Raw genomic sequence first — 21,934 nt, 5'->3', positions numbered from 1 at the left:
TTGGTAGGCTCACTTTTTCTATCCAAAGAACTTCCAGCTACCCAGAGTGATGTAGGTGAGCGAGAGAGCGCGAACAGACCCTGCGGGCACTTTCTCCCCTGCGGGCACTTTCTCCCCAAGCAATAGCTGCTCCTCTCTTGGCAATCGTACCATCATCCACATGATTTCCAAATCGAAAGAGGCAAAACGAAAGGGGAGGGGGAGAATCCAGAATTAGATGGTCCATTTAGAAATGCCACAGATGGTTTGCAGAAGGCGGGAACTTAGGGTTGCCCTTGCAGTGATGTCCTGGGCGGCATTTAGCAGGTGAGGCTGATGCCAGTAGATAATTCAGAAAGCCTCTTGGCAGAATGCAAGCACAGTTGCGCTTGCCCAAAAGGGAAGTACCACTGTTTCTTAGCAAGGATGCTCTGGGGATGCGGGCGGTGGTGAAATGGATCCCCTGTATCTCTGCGGTGCAAGCTCAGCATGGACCGTTCTGAGTGGCAGCTTTGGCACAGATTTCAGCGGGGCAGTCGGGGCAGCATTGGGAGTGAGTGCACTAGGCAAGGAGCTTGCCACTTCTGCAGGCTCCATAAAAAAAAACAGGGGTCAGAAGAGGCTTCCGGTTGCTGGAAGGCCACTGTGCAGTGTGGCCGTAAAAATGTTTGCTGGAGGAAGACGCTTGAGTTGCGCCAGAACAGGAATAGGGGGCAGTGGCCCTCCTGATATTGTTTGGGCTGCAGCTCCCATCATCCCATTGGCCATGCCAGCTGGGCTGGTGGTGCTTGGCAGCCCAATAACACCTCCCAATGCCTGCGCTAGGGGCATTTGCCAATCCCAGCTTAGTACCTGGGAGCATGGCTAGCTTTTGTGGGGTGGGGTTGATACTCAAATGCCCGCTGCGGTGCCAATACAGATTCCGTTTTCCCTTTTCATCGCAGACGCACCCCTCTGAGCTTCACCACCCGAACCGTGCGGCAGGTGTTCCGCCTGGACGGCGTCTCAGACGAGGAGACCGAAGACCCGGAGAGCGACTCTCCGTCTGCAAACCACCAGCCTCCTCCGCCCCTGACGCCCTCTCAGGGGCAGCAGCCGGCCCCCCCTGCGGAGCCAGCCCAGACTGAATGAGGCAGGGATGTCAGACCCCAGGAGGTGGGGGGGGGTGGATCTCAAGACCAGGGGCAGGGAGTAGGAACCCCAACCTTGCTACACTGTCTGACATGTATACAAAAAAAGGAACCCCCTCCCTACACTTGCCCCCACCCTCCGGCTTCTCTTTCAAGGGTCTCCCGGGTCCCCTGTCAGGCTGCACTTTAATATCAACCACGCCTGAGGGGTGGGAAATCTGGGAGGAGGGAGGTTCAGGGGTCAGGATTTTAACTATATCCCTTTAAAAAGAAAAAGGAAAATCCAACTCTCAAATAGCCATTGCTTCTCCAGCACCTTCTCTCCCTCCCCCATCCAAAACCCTTCTTTCTCTTCTCTCCTCCCAGCTCTAGTACGGATATATAGATATAGAGAACTCCTTGCCCACCACTAAGGAAAAATATACATATCAAAGGTCGGGCATCGAAGTGGCAAATGTACACAGACTGGGGTGTGGAAGGGATGGCTCTATGCAGCCCTGCTTCTTGGGGTTCATGCAGCGATCGATCCCCTTGCCTGGCACCCAAATGCACCCAAGCCCCGGATGGAGACAGCTGCTTTCTCGCAGGGAGACCCTTTGCTCTCAGCGCTGAGGGGCAGCTGTGTCGGGTGTGGGGGCCTTCTGCTCCCTTTGGTCCCAGCCATCCATCTCGTCTCCTTGCCTTCCTGTTCCCCTTCTTCCCAGGGGGTGATGGGGGAGCTGGAGGAGTGAGTCCTTGGGATGCCTTCACATGAAGGATACATGTGGAGATTTTTTTATCACCTCTGGAAGGCGGCTTCTCTCCAGCACACCTTAGCCTGCTGGAGTTACTCTCTGGACCTCCCACCTGCCTTTCACACCTGCCCAGACTGTGGGCAGAGGAAGATGCGGAATGAACTGGAAACCATTCATCTCAGCCTGCCTTCTCTCGTTTTTTTGGACTGGGATTTGGATCTCGCCCTCTCTGCATATCGTTGTCAGCAGCCAAGAGCACTTTGATCTCCTCCTTCTTCTCTTCTCTTGCCACCATCCCTAAACCTGCTGTGGTGGTGGGTTGCATGAGGAAGCCAGGATTTGCAAACCCTGTAAATTCAATAGCAACGACAGGCCACAAGCTTGCCTGCCTTTGCTTTTGCACCTGATCATTCTTCCTATTCCTGTATGGCTCCTTACCAGAATTCAAGTTTTGCTAAAAAAAAAAAGACCCCAGAAGCTTGAGGCAGGCAGTTGAGTTAACAATGCAAAATATGCCTACAATGCAGAAATCATATTGATTTACTGATGGGATTTGAACTCTGGTGCAGAAGCACAATGAATGAAGAAAGTGCTAACAGTAATAAGCAGCTGCTTCCAAACTGTCCTCGTTTCCTCTTTTGCTGAAACACCAGGATATGCTTTTGGTATTTGGGGGGAGGGGGGTGATCTTCCCCCAAATCCTACTGGGTGCGTCTGTGAGGCTGGGTTCACGAGCAGCTTCATTGCTTGCAATGAATTCTGACCCTCGCTCACCTTCACCTGTTTTAGGAGCAACAACTTTGCTTTTCTCTCTCAAAGTCTTGGCACTGCTTATCACCACTATGCAGGGCCAGTTCATACACAGCCATGCTTGAAAACTGCACGAGTGTTGGTTGCCACAGTTGCAAATCTGGGAGTTTCAACTGCTTCCACGTATGAACATACAGATAGCGTGTGAAGCAGTCCTTATCTCAAGGTGCAACAGGCAAGCTAAGAGTCCCTAATTATCCAGGGGCTCTTTTCTTTTTTTCCTCACTTTGGTTTCTGATTTTAATTCCTTAACAAGGGTGCACAAAGGAGCTCCTCCCCTTATTCAGTTGGGCAAGGCTCTGACAATGAGCTGTCTTTTGCCCCAAACGTGAGAACGTGCAACCCAATTCTATGCATGTCTACTCAGAAGCAAGGCCCACTGTGTTCAAGGGGGCTTCCTCCCAGGTAAGTGCCCGTAGGGTTTCAAGCTTGGTAATATAAAGCACTTTTAAGTATATGCAAAGGGTTTTACATTTGGGCGCTATAACCTTGCAGCAGATTGACTTCACCCCCAAAGGTGTTCTTCTCCACTGTCCCCTGAGGCAGACGGATGCCAACAATTTACATCCATTACTTTGGAATAGATCCATTGTGCACCTTATATAAGCTAACAGCAGGTGGGCAGAGTGAGACCAAAAAATAATCATCCAGCTTGTTCCTGCACCTAAGACGTGTGGAGAACCTTTAGTACCCTCCAGATGTTGATATACTACGTTTCCCATCATTCCTGGAAGTTGTACTTGAGCAACATCTGGAGGGGAGGGCAAAGGTTCCCCATGCCTGCCTTGTTAAGGAGTACAAAATGAAGGGTTTGCAAATCCTAGCTTGGACTCAAAATATAAACATCCACTTGTGCCTGGTCCTAAGGCTCCAGGAACTGGCACTGGGGGTGGGGTGGGGTCTGTCTTTCTAAATATATATATATTTGAATAATTATTTTTTTTGCATGGTGGTTTCTTGTCTTAATTTGTTCTAATTCTGTATTATTATTATTTGTTTCTAACAAAAGCATTTTATTCCAAGCGACTTGATTTTGTTTTTTCTCAAACCCAGGGGGTTTGCATTTTTTTTAAAAAAAATCTTTTTGTTCCCCCTTCTCCCCACCCTACCATTGCTGACTTGGATCTGTTTGGAGTTTCTTATCCTGATGTAAAGGGCCATAGCAATTATCCTGCTCCTTTTTTGTTAAAAAAAAAAGAAAGAGGAAAAAAAGAATACTTTTTAAGAAAAAGTATGTCTTCTATTAAAAACTCATCTCGAATTGCCAGTCTTCTGCGTGAAATGTTATTTGTTTTTGTTAATGAATTGTTGGTTTGGGGGGGGGCATTGATGCCATGCTGATACATATTGTCAAAGATCTTGCCTGCAAGGCTGGAATTCTGGAGCTGTGTATTTCTGGGGGTAACTTTCAACTGTGCAAATACAGTCAGCTGCCCATTGCTGCAAAGTCTGGGTTGCCAGACAGCCAAGCCACCCAGGGGTGGGGAAGTGGTAATTGTGGTGTGTTTTTGTACAGCAGGTCAGATTATCTAGTCTTTTGGCATCTCTCCAGGGAACTTGGGTTGAGAAAGTATTTCACATCACTGGATCCTTTTAACTATGTGTGTCAAAAACTGAGCCTCAGAGACCACGGGCCAAGGGTCATCCAGTCCAACTCCCTTTTGTGCTGGTCTCTGTCCCCCTGGCCATTTCAAAAACATGCCAGGCTGCAACAGTGGGCCTGCTCTGGACTCCACCCCTGGTGGCTCCATCTCCATCCTTCCCAGCGACCAGAATTACTTCACAAACGAGCCCACTCCCTACCATTGCAGGGTATATCCTCAACCAGCAGCTATTCGCTGTTTGTATTAATTTTGGGAGATCTAATGGTTGCTCCCTGCTCCCTTTCAGCTAGGGTTGATTTTGGCTCTCTTTTTAAATGGAGAATTAGTGGAACAAGCCAGAAAATAAATGCCCTGCTCTCTCTGACCAAACATCAAAGGAACCTGACTCAGTATAAGTCAGACCCATCTAGCTCATTATTGTTTACAGCGGTGTCCCGTGTCAGTCGTAATCCCGCAGTAACCCAGATGAGAGATCTGTGCATGGGCGTAGCTCTTAAGAGGGGGGGGGGCAGCTGCCCCGCTAGATCAAGTAAAACAATAGAAATACTTAACTAACTGACCAACCACGTCGGTTCTGCCCTCCCCAACAAAAGCCTTGCCCCTCAACCAAGTCTTTAACCCCCCCCCCCAAAAAAAAATCCTGGCTACGCTCATGGATCTCTGGCCCGCCAAATGTTGGACCATAACTCACGATCCGTAACCATTTGGCTGTGCTGCCTGCTGCTGATGGGAGTTCCGCAACATCCGGGAGCATATGCAGAATGTTACGGAAAAATCTGGGTGCGGGGTTACTCTGCCACCCAGCTCATCGGACTAAGTCCGTGGGTCCCTGCGGAAGAAAATGAGCTCAGCCGGACGCAGGAGCAAACTGCAGAAGATCCAAGTTTATTGCGCAACAGGTTCAAGGCGAGATTGAACCCAGAGAAAGGGGTGACATGAACTTTTGAAATTTCCCTCCATATCCCAGAATACAGTGCATGAAACGTCACGAATACATTATGGGAAGGTTGGGTTTCACAAGTTACATCATGAATATACTTTACACGTCATGAATACATTATGAAAAGGTGGGATTACATTAATTAGCATTTTCGGATGAGGGAGGGGGGGATATGCAGAGCGGGAAATATACATAGATACACATTTATTGAGTACCGGTGGTGGCAAGACAATGGGTCAGAGATATGCATCGTCTGCCACCTAATATTGCCTAGAGGGAAGGTTTGGCAAATTAAGAAGTTCCTGCGTACGTGACCTGCCGCTTCGGGGATTATGGAAGTAGGGATAGCATCATGGAGTCCACGGGGAACTGAGTTGAATGACACTGAGAGCGAAGAAATCGGAGTTACGGTTGATTTTATATCAATTTCTAAAGATTTCAATGATTTCAAACCCATTCTGTACTATAGGGCAAAAGCAGAAACAGAATGGATACATTGTAACAGGAGGTCCTTGGCTAAAGCGGGGCCATAGGAATAAGCGGGGCCTCGGATGTTCTTAGAAGGAAGGGGGAAAGAAGCCCCCCCCCCTTCCATTCCGTATCAGTCCCCCATTCGGAGATAGATTTGCATTAAAGTTCTGTAAGAACTTGCAAATCTTTTCTCCGCACCCTAAATCTCGGTGAATGGGATGTGTGGCTTTATGCAAACCTGAAAGGGACTTGCAAGCCATGCCTCTTACGGTCATTTGCAAGTATAGCAGTGCAGGTAGCTGCATATAGGGTATTATATAAAGAACACCTCTTGTATTTTGTTGCTAAATTACTTGTGGCATTCTCAATAGTGTTTTATGCTTTACACCTAGCAGGAAGGTCTAATTGACTGAAAAATGCAGTTGGTGTTTTGTCCTCCGCCATTTTTGTGTATTTCTCAGGTGTCAAGCTAGCTCTTCTGTGGTCTCACACTGACATAGTGCTACAGCAACACATCCTGTCTGTTGAATCCCCTCGGGGCTTTCATTTAACCATGTTGCCTGGCATTCACCATAGCTGGCACAGGTTGGGCATCTCGTGAGGGAGATGCCTTGGCCTTGGCCTTCCTATGGGATTCTATTATAGGCTGTGGTTTTGCACGCATGGGGGTTGCTCACTTGCACTTAAAGGACCAAAAGGCTAATTGCAGCCTGGATACACGTGCCCAATTCAAACTGAGTCCAATTCGAATTTATCTTGCCCCATGGTTCTCAACTCTTCAAACCAATCTGTTAAAAGAAAACCATACTTAACAAGGGCAGTTGTCCAAATAAGTCAATTTAACTGTATAAGGGATCATTCCTGCTAAACCAAAGCATATGCACCTTTCATGTACCTGGTGTTTTATGGATCCAGAAGCTTGTCCTTGGCAAAACGAGGTTTAACACATTTTAAAATGGATAGGGAAAGTTGGCAGGGTGCCAGGTGGAACAATTAAATGTGGTTATAAGTTGATCTAAACATTGGACTACACCATAGTGTGAGCTATTAGAAAGTATAAAATGCATGAGAATTCTCCATTGGTGTGTAAGCAATGAGACATTAAACATAAAAACAATTACACACAAAAATTGCCCCCCTTTGTGGAAATCACACTGTCAGACACATTTCAACATTCTTACATAATAACACATAATACAAAACAAACTAATTAAATATCAGTTACATATCTTGACACAATTGTGATCTTTTATGCATGTATCTTTTGAATCCTGGAGCACAGTCTTAAGGTCCAAAAGTGAGAAAATGTCCTTGCAATTCAACTCCTCCCCTTAGCCATGAGGGGTTGTTGCTGCTTTTCCTCATTGCAAATCTGTAGAAGTGATATCCTGTAAGGGGCAGGGTTTGGGGCTTAAAGACAGTTAGAAAAGGGAGGGGGCAAAAGGCGAAAAGGATATCATTCGGTTTCTGTTGGAAGTTGCAAATAATAAAATCTTAGCGAATTAAGCGTTTCATCCATTCCAATATTATTATCACATTTTCCTATAACTACTGTTATTATCTGCCAAGTTTGTTTGCTTTCCTTCACTTTGGAGGGAAAGAGAACTGTAAAAAAAAATACAAGGTTGAAATAATAATGAAACACACACAATGACTTATGAGGAACGAAAAATAAATAAATGCTAAGACACACAATTTTAAGAAATCTGAAGTAACAATGAAAATAAAGAGTGTTTCTTGATGTGACAACATCGGCTAGAATGTTAATAGGACAATACTGGAAAATGACTTAATACCAAGGAAAAAATGAATGGCAATTTAAAGTTGTGCAAGTACCTTGCACTAGCCAAAATGACAGAATTAATAAGAGATGCTCAGGCCAAAGGTAAACAAGTACCATTCCACAAACAATGCTTGATTGTGCTTTGATTAACTTCATAGACATCATGGAGAGACAGATTAAATAAATGAAAACAGATTATTTGTAACTTTAAAAAAGGGTCAAAGCCACAAAGAGATGGAAGTCAAACTGTAGCAGGGATTCAGACTTGTTTCACAGAACAGAAAGAAAGTTGCTGTGGGAGGAAAAGGGGACAAACACTTTGTTATCGGGGTTCACATATCCTGTTAAAAGGGAAAATTATTTCATGTGAGAAGCCTGTCAGGAAATGCTGTTCCTAAAATTCCCATGGAGGGGGGAATGCTCTGATATTTACCTGTGAAAAGAATTTGGCATGTTAAGATTTGGAACCTGGAAAGCTCTTGACTTTTGATGGGCTAGTTTTTGTTTTTGTTTGTTTTTTTGTTTTGTTTTTTTTTGTTTTTTTTGTTTTTTGTTTTTTTGCCTTTTGTCTTAAATAGCCCCTGGAGCAAAGACAGATTAAGGGTGATTTCCCTCAATGGTTTCTCAATGGTTCCGAGTTTTCTTTTACATTTGGAAGAAACCTCCTCTCCCCCCTTACAGTTCCCCCCTTCCTCTCTCTCTCTTCTTTAGCTGATCTAGCCTCTGTGCATGTGCAGAGTTCATGTCTCAGCAAACCTTTTATACTATTGAAAATGTTGCATCCTTTGGCTAAATTACCATTTGAATAAGGGAAGGGAAGGGTAAGGAGTAGATTTTGAAAACAGGGTTTGATTTTAAACCAAAAAGAGAAACTCAGCAATTTAAGTATTCACCAAAGCTAGCAATTTCAGCCCAAGCAAACTGAGACTGCTTCCTTTATGTACAGGAAAGGGCTAATATCCCTCTGGCCATTCGCGGAACAATCAACCGCTCTCTTATTTATGAGTAAAAATGGCCAGTCAGAATTCATAGGATTTTTTTTTTAACATTCTCAGTCAATTCAGCCTTACCATTTGCAGACAAATTATCCTGCCCTTTATCTACAGGATTGGTCAAGGCGCATACTTGACTATATGAATTTTTATGTGCTTAAACTTTTAGTAGACTTTTAAGTTTGATTTTTAAATAGACAAAATGATAAACACTGTAATCACTCAAATGCTTGATATTACCAGTTGGGCTTCACCTCTCACCTTTTAAAACTAAAGAGCAAAGCTAGGCTGAATTTCAACTCCATTACCACACCAGAATTTAAGAATTACCCTCCAATGCTTGCAGACACATGGTCTTCCACACAGCCACAAATTGGGAGAGTTGAAAGGGACCCTGGGGTCATCTAGTCCAACCCTCCAAAATATAGGGTTCACAGCAAGATTTCGCAGCAAGATTTGTACTACCAAAGAGGCATACACATTTAAGTACAGATTTACAGCTGGGAAAGGAAACATCTATACTCCTGAGAGGATCTCTTATAAAGCACAGTTAAAGCAGCCCTAGATTTGATATTTTTTTTTTTTTTTAAAGGGAATACACAAGTGTTGCCCCCTCCCCTCTTTGCAGTTTCCTTTAAGGGAAGCTTACTCGGGAGTAAATTTACCTAGCACAGAAGTAAGAAGGGAGAAAACAACTGAAAGAGGCAGAGTGAAACAAGGGGGAGGGGCGGGCATTTTCTAACAAAAGAGGCCATGAAGTCTTATAGAGACTGATATCAGGAGCCTTACAATAACTCTTCTGTCCAACCAAATCAAAGTTAAAACTGGACTCAAATATATTTTCTTAGAATGAACACCATACTTTTATAGGCATACGCTTAATGAAATACATACGCTGCATTTTAGCTTGAGAGAGCAGTTGTGCTCAACTAGGCTTTTGCAGCAGAAACATTAGGTTAAAAGCACCTTCCAAAATAAGACTGTAGACTCACAATCTCAAAAGTTGGGGCAAAGCAAGAGGTGGGGTAAACATTTGCACACTTCATTCTCATCTTCTCTTATTTAGGACTGCTAAGATCCAGCATGGCTTCCTTAGATTTAAATTTTGAAGCAAGCTTGCAGTTTAAACTATGCACACTTAAGAAAGGCAGTCTGCCAGAGACAGAAGGAACAGACAACACACATAACAGACAACATGTAAACATACATATTCTCATATATGTATTAACAGACAACACACATAACAGACAACATGTAAACATGTAAACATATATATTCTCATCCTTTAGTTGGTTATTGCAAGGAGTTGGGCCACTACCTTTGGCTTCATTAAGTGAAATTAGTAGGAAGGTCCCACATGGTTTTATGAGCCTCCTTGCCTCTTCAAACACACCACCAGGTAATCAGACTGGTAGGGCTCACAACGCTTGGTTGACTGGGTACCCCTTTATAGATGCATGCGTTGCTGTTGTTGCTTTTTGCTTTTTTTTTTTTTTTTTTGGGGGGGGGGTGTCTGGGATAGAGAAGGGGAAAAAGAGGGGTTGATTAGGATTGGTATGTCTAGGGGTTTGGTATGCTTAGTACAGGGACGTATAGTAAAGAGGAGAAGGGGCTTCTAGTTGCCTGGCAACTTCCTTAGTGGGTTTTAGAGAGCTCTAGCTATCCGGTTCCTTGCGTTCCATTTCCTATTTCCTTATTTCCTATTTCCTTATTTCCTTATTTCCTATAACCTGGGGTCTCTTTCCACTCTGCCGGTCCTGCCCAATTCCTCATGGGCTATCCCTCCTGGCAACCTCCTACCTATCGTCACATCTCAGGAAAAGGGGCCCTACTGGACGCCCGCGCCATGCGGTGCCAGATCGGGTGGTCCCTGGATAGAATTTCGAACTGAAAATCCCCCTTGCTTTTGGAAGCGGGCTCACGCACGGTTACGTGGCACCGACCAGTGCGGCTGGGATTGGGATAGAAAGCAAGACCACTTCCCGCCCCCTTGCCGGGCGCTAGAGAAGTTCGGAAAGAGAGCTCCAACCCCTTGCTTTCAACTGGGATGCCCGTTGCGGAAAGTCGGCTGTCTTTCCAAGCCGGGTCTCACCGTCTTACTTTCGGACTCCCAATTGGTGCGGCTGGCTGGAGATTTTAAGGAAAAGAGATAGAGCTCAGAACCCCCCTTTCGGGTTGAGCAGCGGTCCACGGTCTCTCTCACTAACCGGACCAAGAGAAAGGCAAGAAGGAGCGATAGAGAGGAGGGCAGAGAATTCAGTTGCCAGGAGATTCCACCCCCTTCCCACCAGTGCACTGGATTTTCCTTTTTCCTTATACTCACGCGTCTTCTATGATGATCCCGGGATCGATGAATAATAAGCCGGCTGGATCCCTCTTTTGCTCCCCGGCTGAACTCCTAGGGCTTTCGATTACCGCCCGGAAGATGGCTGGGGGTCCAAAAGGATCTTCCCAGGCAAAATGGCCCGGAGCCGGCTGAAGATTTCGGGGCCCCCAGTCAGCAGCTCGGGAGAACCACAAGCCCCACGTTGCGGCGCCAACTGTTACGGAAAAATCTGGGTGCGGGGTTACTCTGCCACCCAGCTCATCGGACTAAGTCCGTGGGTCCCTGCGGAAGAAAATGAGCTCAGCCGGACGCAGGAGCAAACTGCAGAAGATCCAAGTTTATTGCGCAACAGGTTCAAGGCGAGATTGAACCCAGAGAAAGGGGTGACATGAACTTTTGAAATTTCCCTCCATATCCCAGAATACAGTGCATGAAACGTCACGAATACATTATGGGAAGGTTGGGTTTCACAAGTTACATCATGAATATACTTTACACGTCATGAATACATTATGAAAAGGTGGGATTACATTAATTAGCATTTTCGGATGAGGGAGGGGGGGATATGCAGAGCGGGAAATATACATAGATACACATTTATTGAGTACCGGTGGTGGCAAGACAATGGGTCAGAGATATGCATCGTCTGCCACCTAATATTGCCTAGAGGGAAGGTTTGGCAAATTAAGAAGTTCCTGCGTACGTGACCTGCCGCTTCGGGGATTATGGAAGTAGGGATAGCATCATGGAGTCCACGGGGAACTGAGTTGAATGACACTGAGAGCGAAGAAATCGGAGTTACGGTTGATTTTATATCAATTTCTAAAGATTTCAATGATTTCAAACCCATTCTGTACTATAGGGCAAAAGCAGAAACAGAATGGATACATTGTAACAGGAGGTCCTTGGCTAAAGCGGGGCCATAGGAATAAGCGGGGCCTCGGATGTTCTTAGAAGGAAGGGGGAAAGAAGCCCCCCCCCCTTCCATTCCGTATCACAGAATAACTTGCAGTCGGTCCCAGGAAGGGGGTGGATTGCTGAGCTTCTACCGGCGCACGAGCCCCAGCACCTTTTAAAAAACAAAACACACCATCGCCAATTCCCAGAGGAGGAGACGCACGTGCTCTTAATGCAGCTCTGAATACGGGACTTTGGAACGCCGGGTTGCATTTTGGCCGCGCGTGGAACGCGAGAGGGAGCGACGCCATTGGCTGGAAGGGAAAGAAAGGCTTCGGGGACGCCGAAACTTCCCTTCAGCCCGCGCCAGGCTATTGGCTCGCAGCTGTTCTATAGGCGGGGCTCCGAGGGTTACAGATCCCGCTTCTGATTGGCTGGCACCTCGAAGTGTCGCAATTGGAGATCAGAGGAGGTGAGTCTTGGGGGGAAGCGTTTTGTGGGCGCCTGGGAAAGGGGAGCTAATGGATGCGGGACACGGGACGGGCCTGACCCGTGTTCGCAGCCGCCATGTTTCTGCGTTGTAAACGTTCGTGTGAAACGGTGGCTGGAGACTGAGGAGGGTCTGTATCTCTCACCCCTTGCACGGGATTGTGTGAACGGCCTGAGCTGTGAGCTGCCTTGTCGCTTTCCAACCCTTATAGCTGAAATTCCAGGTACATTTATCTGGGAGTAAGTCCCACTGAAGTCAGCAAGGAGTAAACTTGTGTAAGGGCAGATTTGGATACCTTGCTCTCCAAGCCTCATTTTTTGACTCCTCCCGACCCACTTTCTGTGGTGAAAGAAGGATGCGTGTTTAAAAACAAATTAGGAATAGCTACTCCTCCACTCAAGAACACGTGTTGCTACTATTCACTGTGTAACGAGATTCTAATTTTGTTTTATTTAGAACATTTCTATGTTGCCCTCCAATTAAAAAAAAAAGGCCCCGGTTTACAACATATCAGCAAACAATAATCCAAACCACAATGAAAGTTGAAGGCTGAACAGCCTCAGCTAAGATCCTTCATAGTGTTGAGAGAAAAGCATAACAGCCTTGAATTAATGCCTAAAAGATTAATACTGGCAACAGGTGAGCCTCCCTGGAAGTAATGCAAATGCAAAAGTCTTATCCCAAGACGTCAAGCATGCTTCCTCAAGATGGCAGGGGTTCCTGGAAGTAAAATGGCAAAAAGGGGGTCTTATTTTTTTGGGAAGCTGATACAAGAGGAAAACTTGGTGGGCAGCTATAGCTCATTGGTAGAACAGCTGCCTTGCATGTAGAAGGTGTGCCGAAAATAAGTTCCAGGGAGTATCTGATCACAGACAAACCCACCCACAGGCAAGATGCATCCTGGTCGCTAGGAAAAAAGGAAGGGCAAACTACAGAGATTCCAAGGACTAGAAAATGAGAGAGAAGCAGGAAAAGTTCACTAGCGGGAAGGTGGGAAACAGCAGCTCTCCAGGACCTCAGGAAATTCCTATTGCCTGGTGTCCAAACAACTCATCAGTCACAGCTCTGACTTGTTTTGTTGGCTAAATATCCAGAAATGCAGGAGCGACCAGGCTGGCTTACCTCATAGAAATCACTTCAATGAGAACCTGCATCTTTTGCTTCGGAACTTACTGTTATGAAGGCTAGAGACTTTCCTAAAACAGGTCACCACCACCTGGAGTTAGGGAAGCGGGTTCTTTTGTCTTTTTCCTCTGCTTGTATCTTTTTCTCTTAAGAGAAGTCAAAGGAAGTGATTCACTTGTAGGAGGGGAAAATAAATAAAGCCTGGCATCCCATAGGGTCTGTTTTTCTACTTCTAGAGATGATTTAAAAAGAGAAAAGGAAAAAAAGCTGAGCTATTACACCTAACCCCCAAAGTTATGCTATAAATTACTTTTTGCACTAGCCTAAGATGATTGTGTTTATTTGAAATGGTCTATTATTATTATTATTATTATTATTATGCCACCCTATACCCCGGGGTCTCAGGGCGGTTCACAGAATAAAATCAGGATACAAAACCACATAATAAAAATAAAAACAATAACCCAATAGCATTTCTTTAAATGCTGTTTTCCTGAAGTTTGAAGCAGCTTATGAAATAAAAGCAATACATTATGTTCCCCGGCCCTCCCCCAAAAAAATCCCAAAACCAATACCTTAAAACAGCCAGCCCGATTTATACAATGCTAGATAACTAGCAAATTGGCTGTTACTCCGTATTCTCAGTTTCCCATAAGCAAATGTTATTTGCATGATGAGGTCTTTTGGAGCCCTCTATGCAGCCTTTTGAGTTTTTGTTACTGATTCAAGGAGCAAGTCAAGGGGCTGAAGAGAGTTCGCAGTGGGCAACCGCTAGCCAAGATCGGGGGCCCTGGAATCATAAAAAAACAGCAACGGGAAGCCTGTAGCTTTGCAGGTGTTGCTGGACTACAACTCCCATCACTCTTGGCTGTTGGCCATGCCGGCTGGGGCTGATGGGAGCTGAAGTCCGGCAATCTCTGGAGCTGAGTCCCAGGCTCCGCATTTGTGGCGTAGAACAAGCATGAGGTGGTTCTTGCTGGGGAGCGTTCACATTAATGAACATGCATTGGCCTACTTAGGTGGCAGGTGGCAGTTAGCTAGGGCTTGAGGCAGAAATAATAGGATCAAGGATTGTTACTCAAGGTTTATCTTCAGTCTATGGGGACCCCAAGGGCTGCTCCTGTGCTCAGTGTCTTCTTCGCAACCTAAGGCAAGGTTTGATGTTGCAAAGGATTCTGGGACACAGTCTCTGTTTTGTGCAAGGAGTGAGCCATGCCGCAAGCAGCTGGAGCAGAGCTTTTCTTTCCTCCTTTTGATTTCTGGTCCTTGACAGCTTCCTGTGTGTGTGAGCAAGAGGCGAAGCATGTGCAGTATGGGTTATCCTTTCTTGACCAGCAGAGGGCACCCACCTCCCTCCTTCTGCGTATTGGGGGGGGGGGGCGGAAATCATAAATTGCAGTGCTTGGACATGGCTAATTTATGAGGTGATTTGGCTGGCCTTCAGTGACCCACTTTCTCTCAGGCTTTAAGCTACGTCACCAGGTTGTTGTGAAGATGCCATGAAAGGTGGATAAACGGAGACCTTAACTGAGCATTTAAAAAATACCGTATGCGATAATTTTGAAGAACGGGGACGTTTTTCAAAACTGCCAAAGGAGCACATTTTTTCTCTCAGATTCGTCATTCCTCCTTTCTTCCTCTCTCTCTCTCTGAAGCAGGAACATCTGCTAACGTTCCCTCTTCCACACAACTGCTAAAAACGGGGCGGGGTAGAGCCTTTGCATCCAATTACCCTACTTGGAAGGGTAGGAATTTTGTCTTTCCATTCAGCCAGCTGCCACAATGGGAAACCCACCAGAAAGACCCTGGCACAGCAATTCTCCCTGCTTTCGATTCCCAGCAATGGGTGTTCAGATGATAGTGGAGGTAGAATATAATTATTGATTTGATTTGTGTGTGTGTGTATGTGTAGATTAGGGATGGAATGCCCATTGCTTTGTGTACTTCCAGTACTGAAATTGGATTGTTTTGTGACAAGGAAAGCAATGGAGAAATGTACTGGAAAATGTAGGATAACATACCTTCCAACATTTCTCCACTGAAAATAGGGACATCTTACTCCATCATCATCATGTTATTATTTATACCCTGCCCGTCTGACTGGGTTGCCCCAGCCACTCTGGGCAGCTTCCAACATATATAAAAACATAATCAAACATTAAAAAACTTGCCTACACAGGGCTGCCTTCAGATGTCTTCTAAAGGTTGTATCTCTTTGGCTGGGGGGGGGGGGTGTCACATAACTCCCTACTCTCCGACATTTCTCCGATGAAAATAAGGACTTCCTAAGAGAAAGCGGGACATCCCGGGATCAAATCAGAAACTGGGAAGGTTTCTATACATCCAGGACTGTCCCTGGAAAATAGGGACACTTGGAGGGTCTGAGTGGGATAACAGTTGCTTGATGTAGCATTGTGTAACCTCACTGCAAGCACATTGGACGAAATGCTGAATAAATAGCCAATATCATATAACCTCCCTGCAAAGAAACCTGGATGAATGCTCCATAAACAAATTGTCTGGAAGCAGCTTCCATCTGCTCTATTTTGTACACGTTGGCCCTTCAGATATTTGGAGACGGCTGTTGTGTTTCCCCCTTCTCTGCTCCAGTCTAAAATTAGCCATTTTCCATTCTACTCTGCAGGATCTCTCAAAATTCAGTATATTAGTTTGCTTGGGATTAAGGCAACAAACATTTCCCAGTGGCATGCAAATTCAAAACACATTTTCTGATCTTATTAGACCCATAGCCTACTTTCGAAAAGGAAAGGGGGGTGAGGAGACCATCTTCTCTAAAAGGTATCAGAGTAAAATGTAAACTCCTAAAACATGAGCAAATATTTATATCAAAACATCCAGAAGTAACTTCCAGGCTCTTCCCCTTTACTGTCTCTCAGCTCGAAAATGTCAGTGATACGTCTCGGAAAAGTGGCCCCCAAAACCAGCATCCTCTTCCTGTGTGACATGCAAGAGAAATTTCGGCCGAATATCAGCTACTTCCCTCAGATTGTATCTGTGGCAGCTCGGATGCTAAAGGTAAAAGTTGTATAGTGGAGAGGCTTGCTGGGCTGTGAGAAACAGGTGAGGGATGGGGAGGGGGAGGGGAGGGAAGGCAAGGCGAGGGAGGTTAATTCTATTAATTGGCAGGGTTGGCTAACATCGATTAAAAGGAAGAATGTTTTTGGCCTCTTAAGACTAGTTCTGAAATGGCTCTCCATGCTGGAAGGAGGAGTGTTCTTCTTGTAACTGGCACTCTCCAATAGGTGCCTACAGGAATTGCTCCACAGTCAAAGAACTGTAGAGTTTGAAGGGACCCTGAGAGTCATCTAGTTCAATCCTACTAAAATGTAGGAATATACAGATGGCCCATACGGGGATCGAACTCGCAACCTTGGTGTTAGCAGCAGCATGCTAAGATTCCTGCATTGCAAGGGGTTTGATCAGATGACCCTTGGGATCCCTTACAACTCTATGATACTATGCTATAAACAACTGAGCTAACCTATTATGTACTGGTTGCAGCAGTGTTGATAACTTGGTTAGGAGCTGGTTTGGGTGCTTAGCATGTACCTTTAGCATTTCCTGCAGTTTGATTAGAGACCACGGTGAGGCAGAAGAAAAATAAATGTTTGCACCATTGCTGTTGACATATTTACTATATATATGGCCTCCAAAGCTGCAGCCTTTGCCACCCATAAAAGCACTATTAAGCTGCCCAGTTGCAGTTACACAGATGGGCACATGGGGGCAGCCTAATATCGACTAACACTGTCTCATGGGAAGGTCCACTTCCCAGAGAACCCAGGAGTCCTGCTTTAACCCTGCATTGGCCTCTCCCCTCTCCCTGCAGGTTGCCAGAGCTCTCGAAATCCATACGGTGGTGACCGAACAATACCCCAAAGGCCTGGGCCCTACAGTGCCAGAGCTGGGTGCTGAAGACTTGCCGAAATATGCCAAGACCTGTTTCAGCATGGTGACCCCAGAGGTGGAGAAGGAGATGGCCGCTGTGCCCAACCTGAAATCTGTGCTTTTGTGTGGGATCGAGACACAGGCCTGCATCATGGTATGAGGCTAAAGGTCTTCTTCTTCTCAGGGATACAGATGTTACTGATTGACAGGGCACAAGATCTGACCTCGGTATAGATGGGCCTGTGTGTTTGAGCGGTGCCAGGACCCCAATAGTGAAGAGAGGCCTGGCAGTCCATTTATCAGCAGGTTTGATTCTGTTTGTTTAGGGATCGATGGAGACCAGGCTTCTCTTCTCCCTGTACAGATAGTGCCACCATTTCCCTCCTCCCTTTCAGTCCTTAATAAATATTTTCAAATCCTTAGGAGTTCAGGGGGAAAGCGCTTGGTATCCCCCCCCCTTCCAGTTGAAAGGGAAGGAAGGAATTAAGGCACTTGCATTTCCCTTACTCCTAACTGGAGGGGAAACATCCTTCTCGACTAGGATGCCAAGCAGTGTAGAAGCCAGGGGTGTCCACAGAGACACAATCCAGAACAACAGGGACAACTGTGGTGCTGGGACACAGCCCCCTTCTTTCCTGACCATTGGCCATGCTGACTGGGGCTGGTGTGAGTTGGAGCCTTAAAAAAAACTTCGGGAGGGCACTGCATTGACTATCCCTGGTCTAAGGAGGAGCCTCAGAGCTGGGTGACACATGAATAAGGTCACTACCAATAATGGATGAGGGACACAAATCTAGAATCTTTTAAGGAAGACTGGAAACTTTTTCTGGTCTATTAAAAAAAAATTACTATTTTTCATATGCCGGAGTGGGGTTTGAAATTTTAAGAAACAAATAGCAGAATATATTAAGAAACCTGTTAAAGGGGATGAAAGCGGATATGGTGGAATTTTAAGATGCGATTGTATGCAGTCGTGATCATAAACATCGAGGGTGGGGGTGAGCAGGAAGTCGTTTAGTATGAGAGAATAAGGATTTTAACTGTTGAGTGATGAAACGTGACTTTGAACCTTGATATAAAACAAATCTGAGAATCGGATGGGTGACAGCATAGTTGAAATGAGGCATGCGTTTGACCCGAGTTTGACGGTGTCTTTTCTCTTCGGGTGGAGAGCACAGCATTGGACATCATGGAACGAGGCCTGGATGTTCACGTAGTGGTGGATGCCTGCTCTTCCCGCAGGTGACTGGTGGGATGGTCCCAGTGGGTGGCAGGAAAGGGCTCTTTTCCTCCCCCCTTGTATACCTTATATGGTCTTCTTTTTCCCCTCTGGATTCCAGTCAGCTGGACAGGATTGTGGCTTTGTCCAGGTTACGCCAGAGCGGTGCCTTCCTCACCACCAGCGAAGGGCTCATTCTGCAACTGGTCAGAGATGCTGCACATCCCTATTTCCAAGAGGTAATTTCCCAGCCTCCTTTGCACCCCTCAGCCTGCCACCCTCCTCTACTACATGAGCTTGTTTGGATTATTATACTTATGCTCAGTAAGCTGAAATAGGAACAAGACTTGTATGTTTGCAGACATACTTCTTCGTGCCTCCCTTTGTTGTGGGAGCGAACAAATCGGGAACTTTTCCAGTCAGCTATAGTTTCCTGTGATGTCTGAATCAGGAAACTCTGGTTTAACAGTTTCTGAGCCAGCTAGGATACTAAGTGAGCCTCAAGGCATGGTTTAATATCCTGGTTTGTGCCAAAGGTATTAACCATAGTTTCCCCCACTTTGGACAAAATGGGAAGTTGTAGTTAATGAAGGAGTTCCAACAGGAGAAGTGAAGGGGCTGCGTGTGCAGGCAAAAGACTCTTTCATATCTCTGCTTACAAAGCCTTTCAGCCCTTGCCAGATGAATTTGCAGTTAGAGAGTGTGTTTATCTCCACCAAAGAGGTCTCCCACAAACTCCCAGTGATGTATAACTGACTCCCAATGGTTACCTGTGCAGTTTGGCCGAAGCCTTGAATTCCTTCCCTATGGAGGAGATGGGTTGAAAATACTCTCCCCTAATCCAAAGAGGGCAATCACTTTGAATAATCCCTCACATCTCCTGCCAAACTCTGATTGGTTAACTTATTCAGAAACTGCAGAGTGTTTGGAAAAAAACATGGGGCCCCTGACAAGATATGGGGCTCTTGACTCATCCTTTCCTACATCTGCTCCTTTATCCCTTTCCTAAATAAGTGATTCCCAAGAGCAGAACTAGGAACAATTCCTGCTCCAGAATTAGCAGCAAGTTTGACTTGATACATTTAAGGCTTAGTCGAGATCAGGGTTCTCTTTCCCCAGCGCAGGTGGTGAAATCAGCACATCAAAGCTAGGAATATTATTGCCGGTTACTGCTGTTGCAAGTGATTTCTGTGCTTTTGCATAGAAATGTCACTGATGGTATCTTCTGCAGCTGTGGCCTTTTGGCCCATTTGCTTACCGTTCCTCCCTGCCCCCCCCCCCAACCTCAATATTCACACTCGCATGAGAAATATAAATGAAACAGCAATCAAAAGAAGATAACACTTCATGCATCTGATGATGGCTTGGCCCCAGACCATGAAAGCTTATGTCACAATAAATCACAAGGCTTCTTTTCGAAAGAGCAAGCCTTGCTTCCTTAGGGGAGGCAGAGTTCACAGTCCCAGAGAGGTGGCCTATGGATGACCCAAGATATTCTGCAAGGCTTTTCTCATGCATATAGGAAGGGGTTATTTCAGGATAGTAACAATAAATAATGTTTATTATTTATTCCTTTCGACAATCAAGGTACAACTGTAATAAGTAATTTCAATAGTAATGAATTGCCGTCGTCATCGTTTGCAAGGGGAAAAGGGACAGTTCCCTGACTTGGGAGCTTACCATTACAATTTCAACCATGCAGGGAGGAAATAATGGATAGACAAAGTAAGCAGGCAGGCAGGCAGGCAGAGAGGAGCCTGTCGCCTTCCAGATATTGCCAGGATACAGCGTCCCATCATCTCCAGCCAACATGAACATTTAGTTTATTGCATTTATATCCTACTTTTTATCCAAGGGGGTGCACATGATTCTCCCCCCCCCCCATCTCATTTAATCCCCACCAAGAAACCTGCGAGGAGCGTGAGAAGCTGCCTTAGTATAAGTCAGTATGAGTCACACCATTGGTCCATCTAACTCCGTATCGTCCACACTGGCTGGCAGCAGCTCTCCAGGGTTTCAGGCAGGAGTCACTGCCAGCCCTACCTGGAGACGCCTTTTGGGATTGAACCTGTGACCTTCTGCTTGCGAGGCAGAGATTGCCCAAGGTCACCCAGTGAGCTACATGGCAGAGGGAGGATTTGAACCCTGGTCTTCCAGGTCATCATCAGACATTCTAACCACTACACCAGCCTGGCTCCCATCAATCAAGGACGATAGGAGCTGGAACCCAACAAGATTTGGAGGACCACGGGACCGCATTAGTGTGCCACCCCAGTGCTTGTGCCAACAAGCTGTGAAACAAACTCAGGCAAGCTCTGATTTTGTGAGTGAGACCCAGTCCTGGGGCAGCAGCTTGCCAGGCCATGAGGGCATGGAGAAGATAGGCAGCCAAGGCCTGCCTTATTTAGGAGTGGTGAGCATGTATTGCTTCTACTGTATTTCCTTGTTTTCTTTCTTCTTAGGGCCTTCTCTAATCTGGAGCTTGCCGGATATTGTTGGACTACAACTCCCATCATCCCTGACCAATGTCCACACCAACTGGGGTTTATAGGAGTTGGAGTCACAGCTTCTGGAGGGCAGCCAGATTTGTGGGGCCAGGGTGTGGGGCTGCCTCGGGAGAAGGTTCTGAAAGAAAGCATAGTTGGTAGCCCCTGGAAGATTTCACATCTGCATCATCTCCTTCTCTTTTCAGATCCAGAAGTTGATTAAGGACCCTGCCCCAGACAGCGGCCTTCTCCCCCTCCTGAAAGAACCAGGCCCCCTTTTCAGCTAGGCCAGCTGCTCCATTGATCCTCCTCCTTGCTTTAAAGCATCTCCAACTGCTTAGGTCTGCCATTGCCACACACTGGGTAGGAGAAGTGGAATCAAGATGTGCAAATATAATTTTTATACAGGAAATTAGGGGGTTGTAGCCTATGCTGGAAAACTGATACCCTAATTCCCAATTTACAGCTTTCTCGTGATTATCCAGTGGGATGGAGTTTGGGGGCATGGGCCCAGGTTCAAATTTAGGACCCATCTGCACTATACATTTAAAGCAGTATCATACCACATTAGACAACCATGGCTTCCCCGAAGGAATCCTGTGCTGAGCATTGTTAGGAGACACCCCCCATGTCCCCTCACAGAGCTACAATTCTGAAGAGACTGCACCAAAAGATTTGTGGCATCTTCTCACTGATAAGCACATTTTGTGTCGCATTCAAGGTACATGAGGAGGATTTTGAATTCTGCACTTGTAAAAATGCCAGATCCCCCCTCCCCCAACCATAATCTGCAGTTAGAATAAATGATGTTCATATTTATTTTTGCACATATTAATTTGATTTGCGCATTTCCTTATTGGTCATGTTCTTGAAGGTGCGTCTGCATATGCAGAATTTGAAATGGTTTTTCATTCTATGCATTTTGTTGCAGCTTTGGGAAATTTATTTAAGAATGTTGAGAGGCTGGGGAGAGGGACAAGGGAGATATTAAAAGCAGAAAGATGAGGAGCTGGGTTTGGGGAAGCGGAAGCACCTTGAT

The 21,934-nt window shown here is 45.9% G+C and overlaps 2 protein-coding genes across 17 annotated transcripts in view; both read left to right on the top strand.

Annotated features, from left to right (window-relative positions):
• The window catches only part of LOC308571593 (uncharacterized protein), a 63,961-nt gene extending 60,041 nt beyond the window's left edge, over positions 1-3,920 (top strand). For all 14 annotated transcript variants that reach the window (XM_081167224.1, XM_081167220.1, XM_081167229.1 and 11 more), the window contains one exon: positions 924-3,920. In XM_081167224.1, coding sequence (XP_081023350.1) covers positions 924-1,110 — 187 coding nt within the window. In that variant the 3' untranslated portion in view covers positions 1,111-3,920. The remainder of the gene's footprint in view (positions 1-923) is intronic.
• Positions 3,921-12,004: 8,084 nt separating this feature from the next.
• ISOC2 (isochorismatase domain containing 2) lies at positions 12,005-21,386 on the top strand. Of its 3 annotated transcripts, none has more exons than XM_081167235.1 (6): positions 12,005-12,138; positions 16,179-16,317; positions 17,132-17,344; positions 18,362-18,432; positions 18,531-18,648; positions 21,102-21,386. In XM_081167235.1, the coding sequence occupies exons 2-6, from the start codon at positions 16,186-16,188 to the stop codon at positions 21,180-21,182; spliced, it is 615 nt and encodes a 204-aa protein (XP_081023361.1). In that variant the 5' UTR covers positions 12,005-12,138; positions 16,179-16,185; the 3' UTR covers positions 21,183-21,386. The 3 variants fall into 3 exon arrangements, with proteins under 3 accessions (XP_081023361.1, XP_081023360.1, XP_081023359.1); XM_081167234.1 differs by lacking the exon at positions 12,005-12,138 and adding an exon at positions 12,148-12,286; XM_081167233.1 differs by lacking the exon at positions 12,005-12,138 and adding an exon at positions 12,154-12,379.
• The last annotated feature ends 548 nt before the right edge of the window (positions 21,387-21,934 follow it).

Source organism: Podarcis bocagei, assembly GCF_964188305.1.
Source record: "Podarcis bocagei genome assembly, chromosome: 13".
NCBI lineage: Eukaryota > Metazoa > Chordata > Lepidosauria > Squamata > Lacertidae > Podarcis > Podarcis bocagei.
This window is presented reverse-complemented; position numbering and strand designations above follow the sequence as displayed.

What these genes read in the sequence shown, in the direction of transcription:
- ISOC2 (XM_081167235.1), top strand. Translation starts at nt 16,186, where the DNA reads ATGTCAGTGATACGTCTCGGAAAAGTGGCCCCCAAAACCAGCATCCTC. An exon ending in AGACACAGGCCTGCATCATG is followed by an intron (nt 17,345 to 18,361) that starts GTATGAGGCTAA and finishes CTTCGGGTGGAG; the next exon opens with AGCACAGCATTGGACATCAT. An exon ending in CACATCCCTATTTCCAAGAG is followed by an intron (nt 18,649 to 21,101) that starts GTAATTTCCCAG and finishes TTCTCTTTTCAG; the next exon opens with ATCCAGAAGTTGATTAAGGA.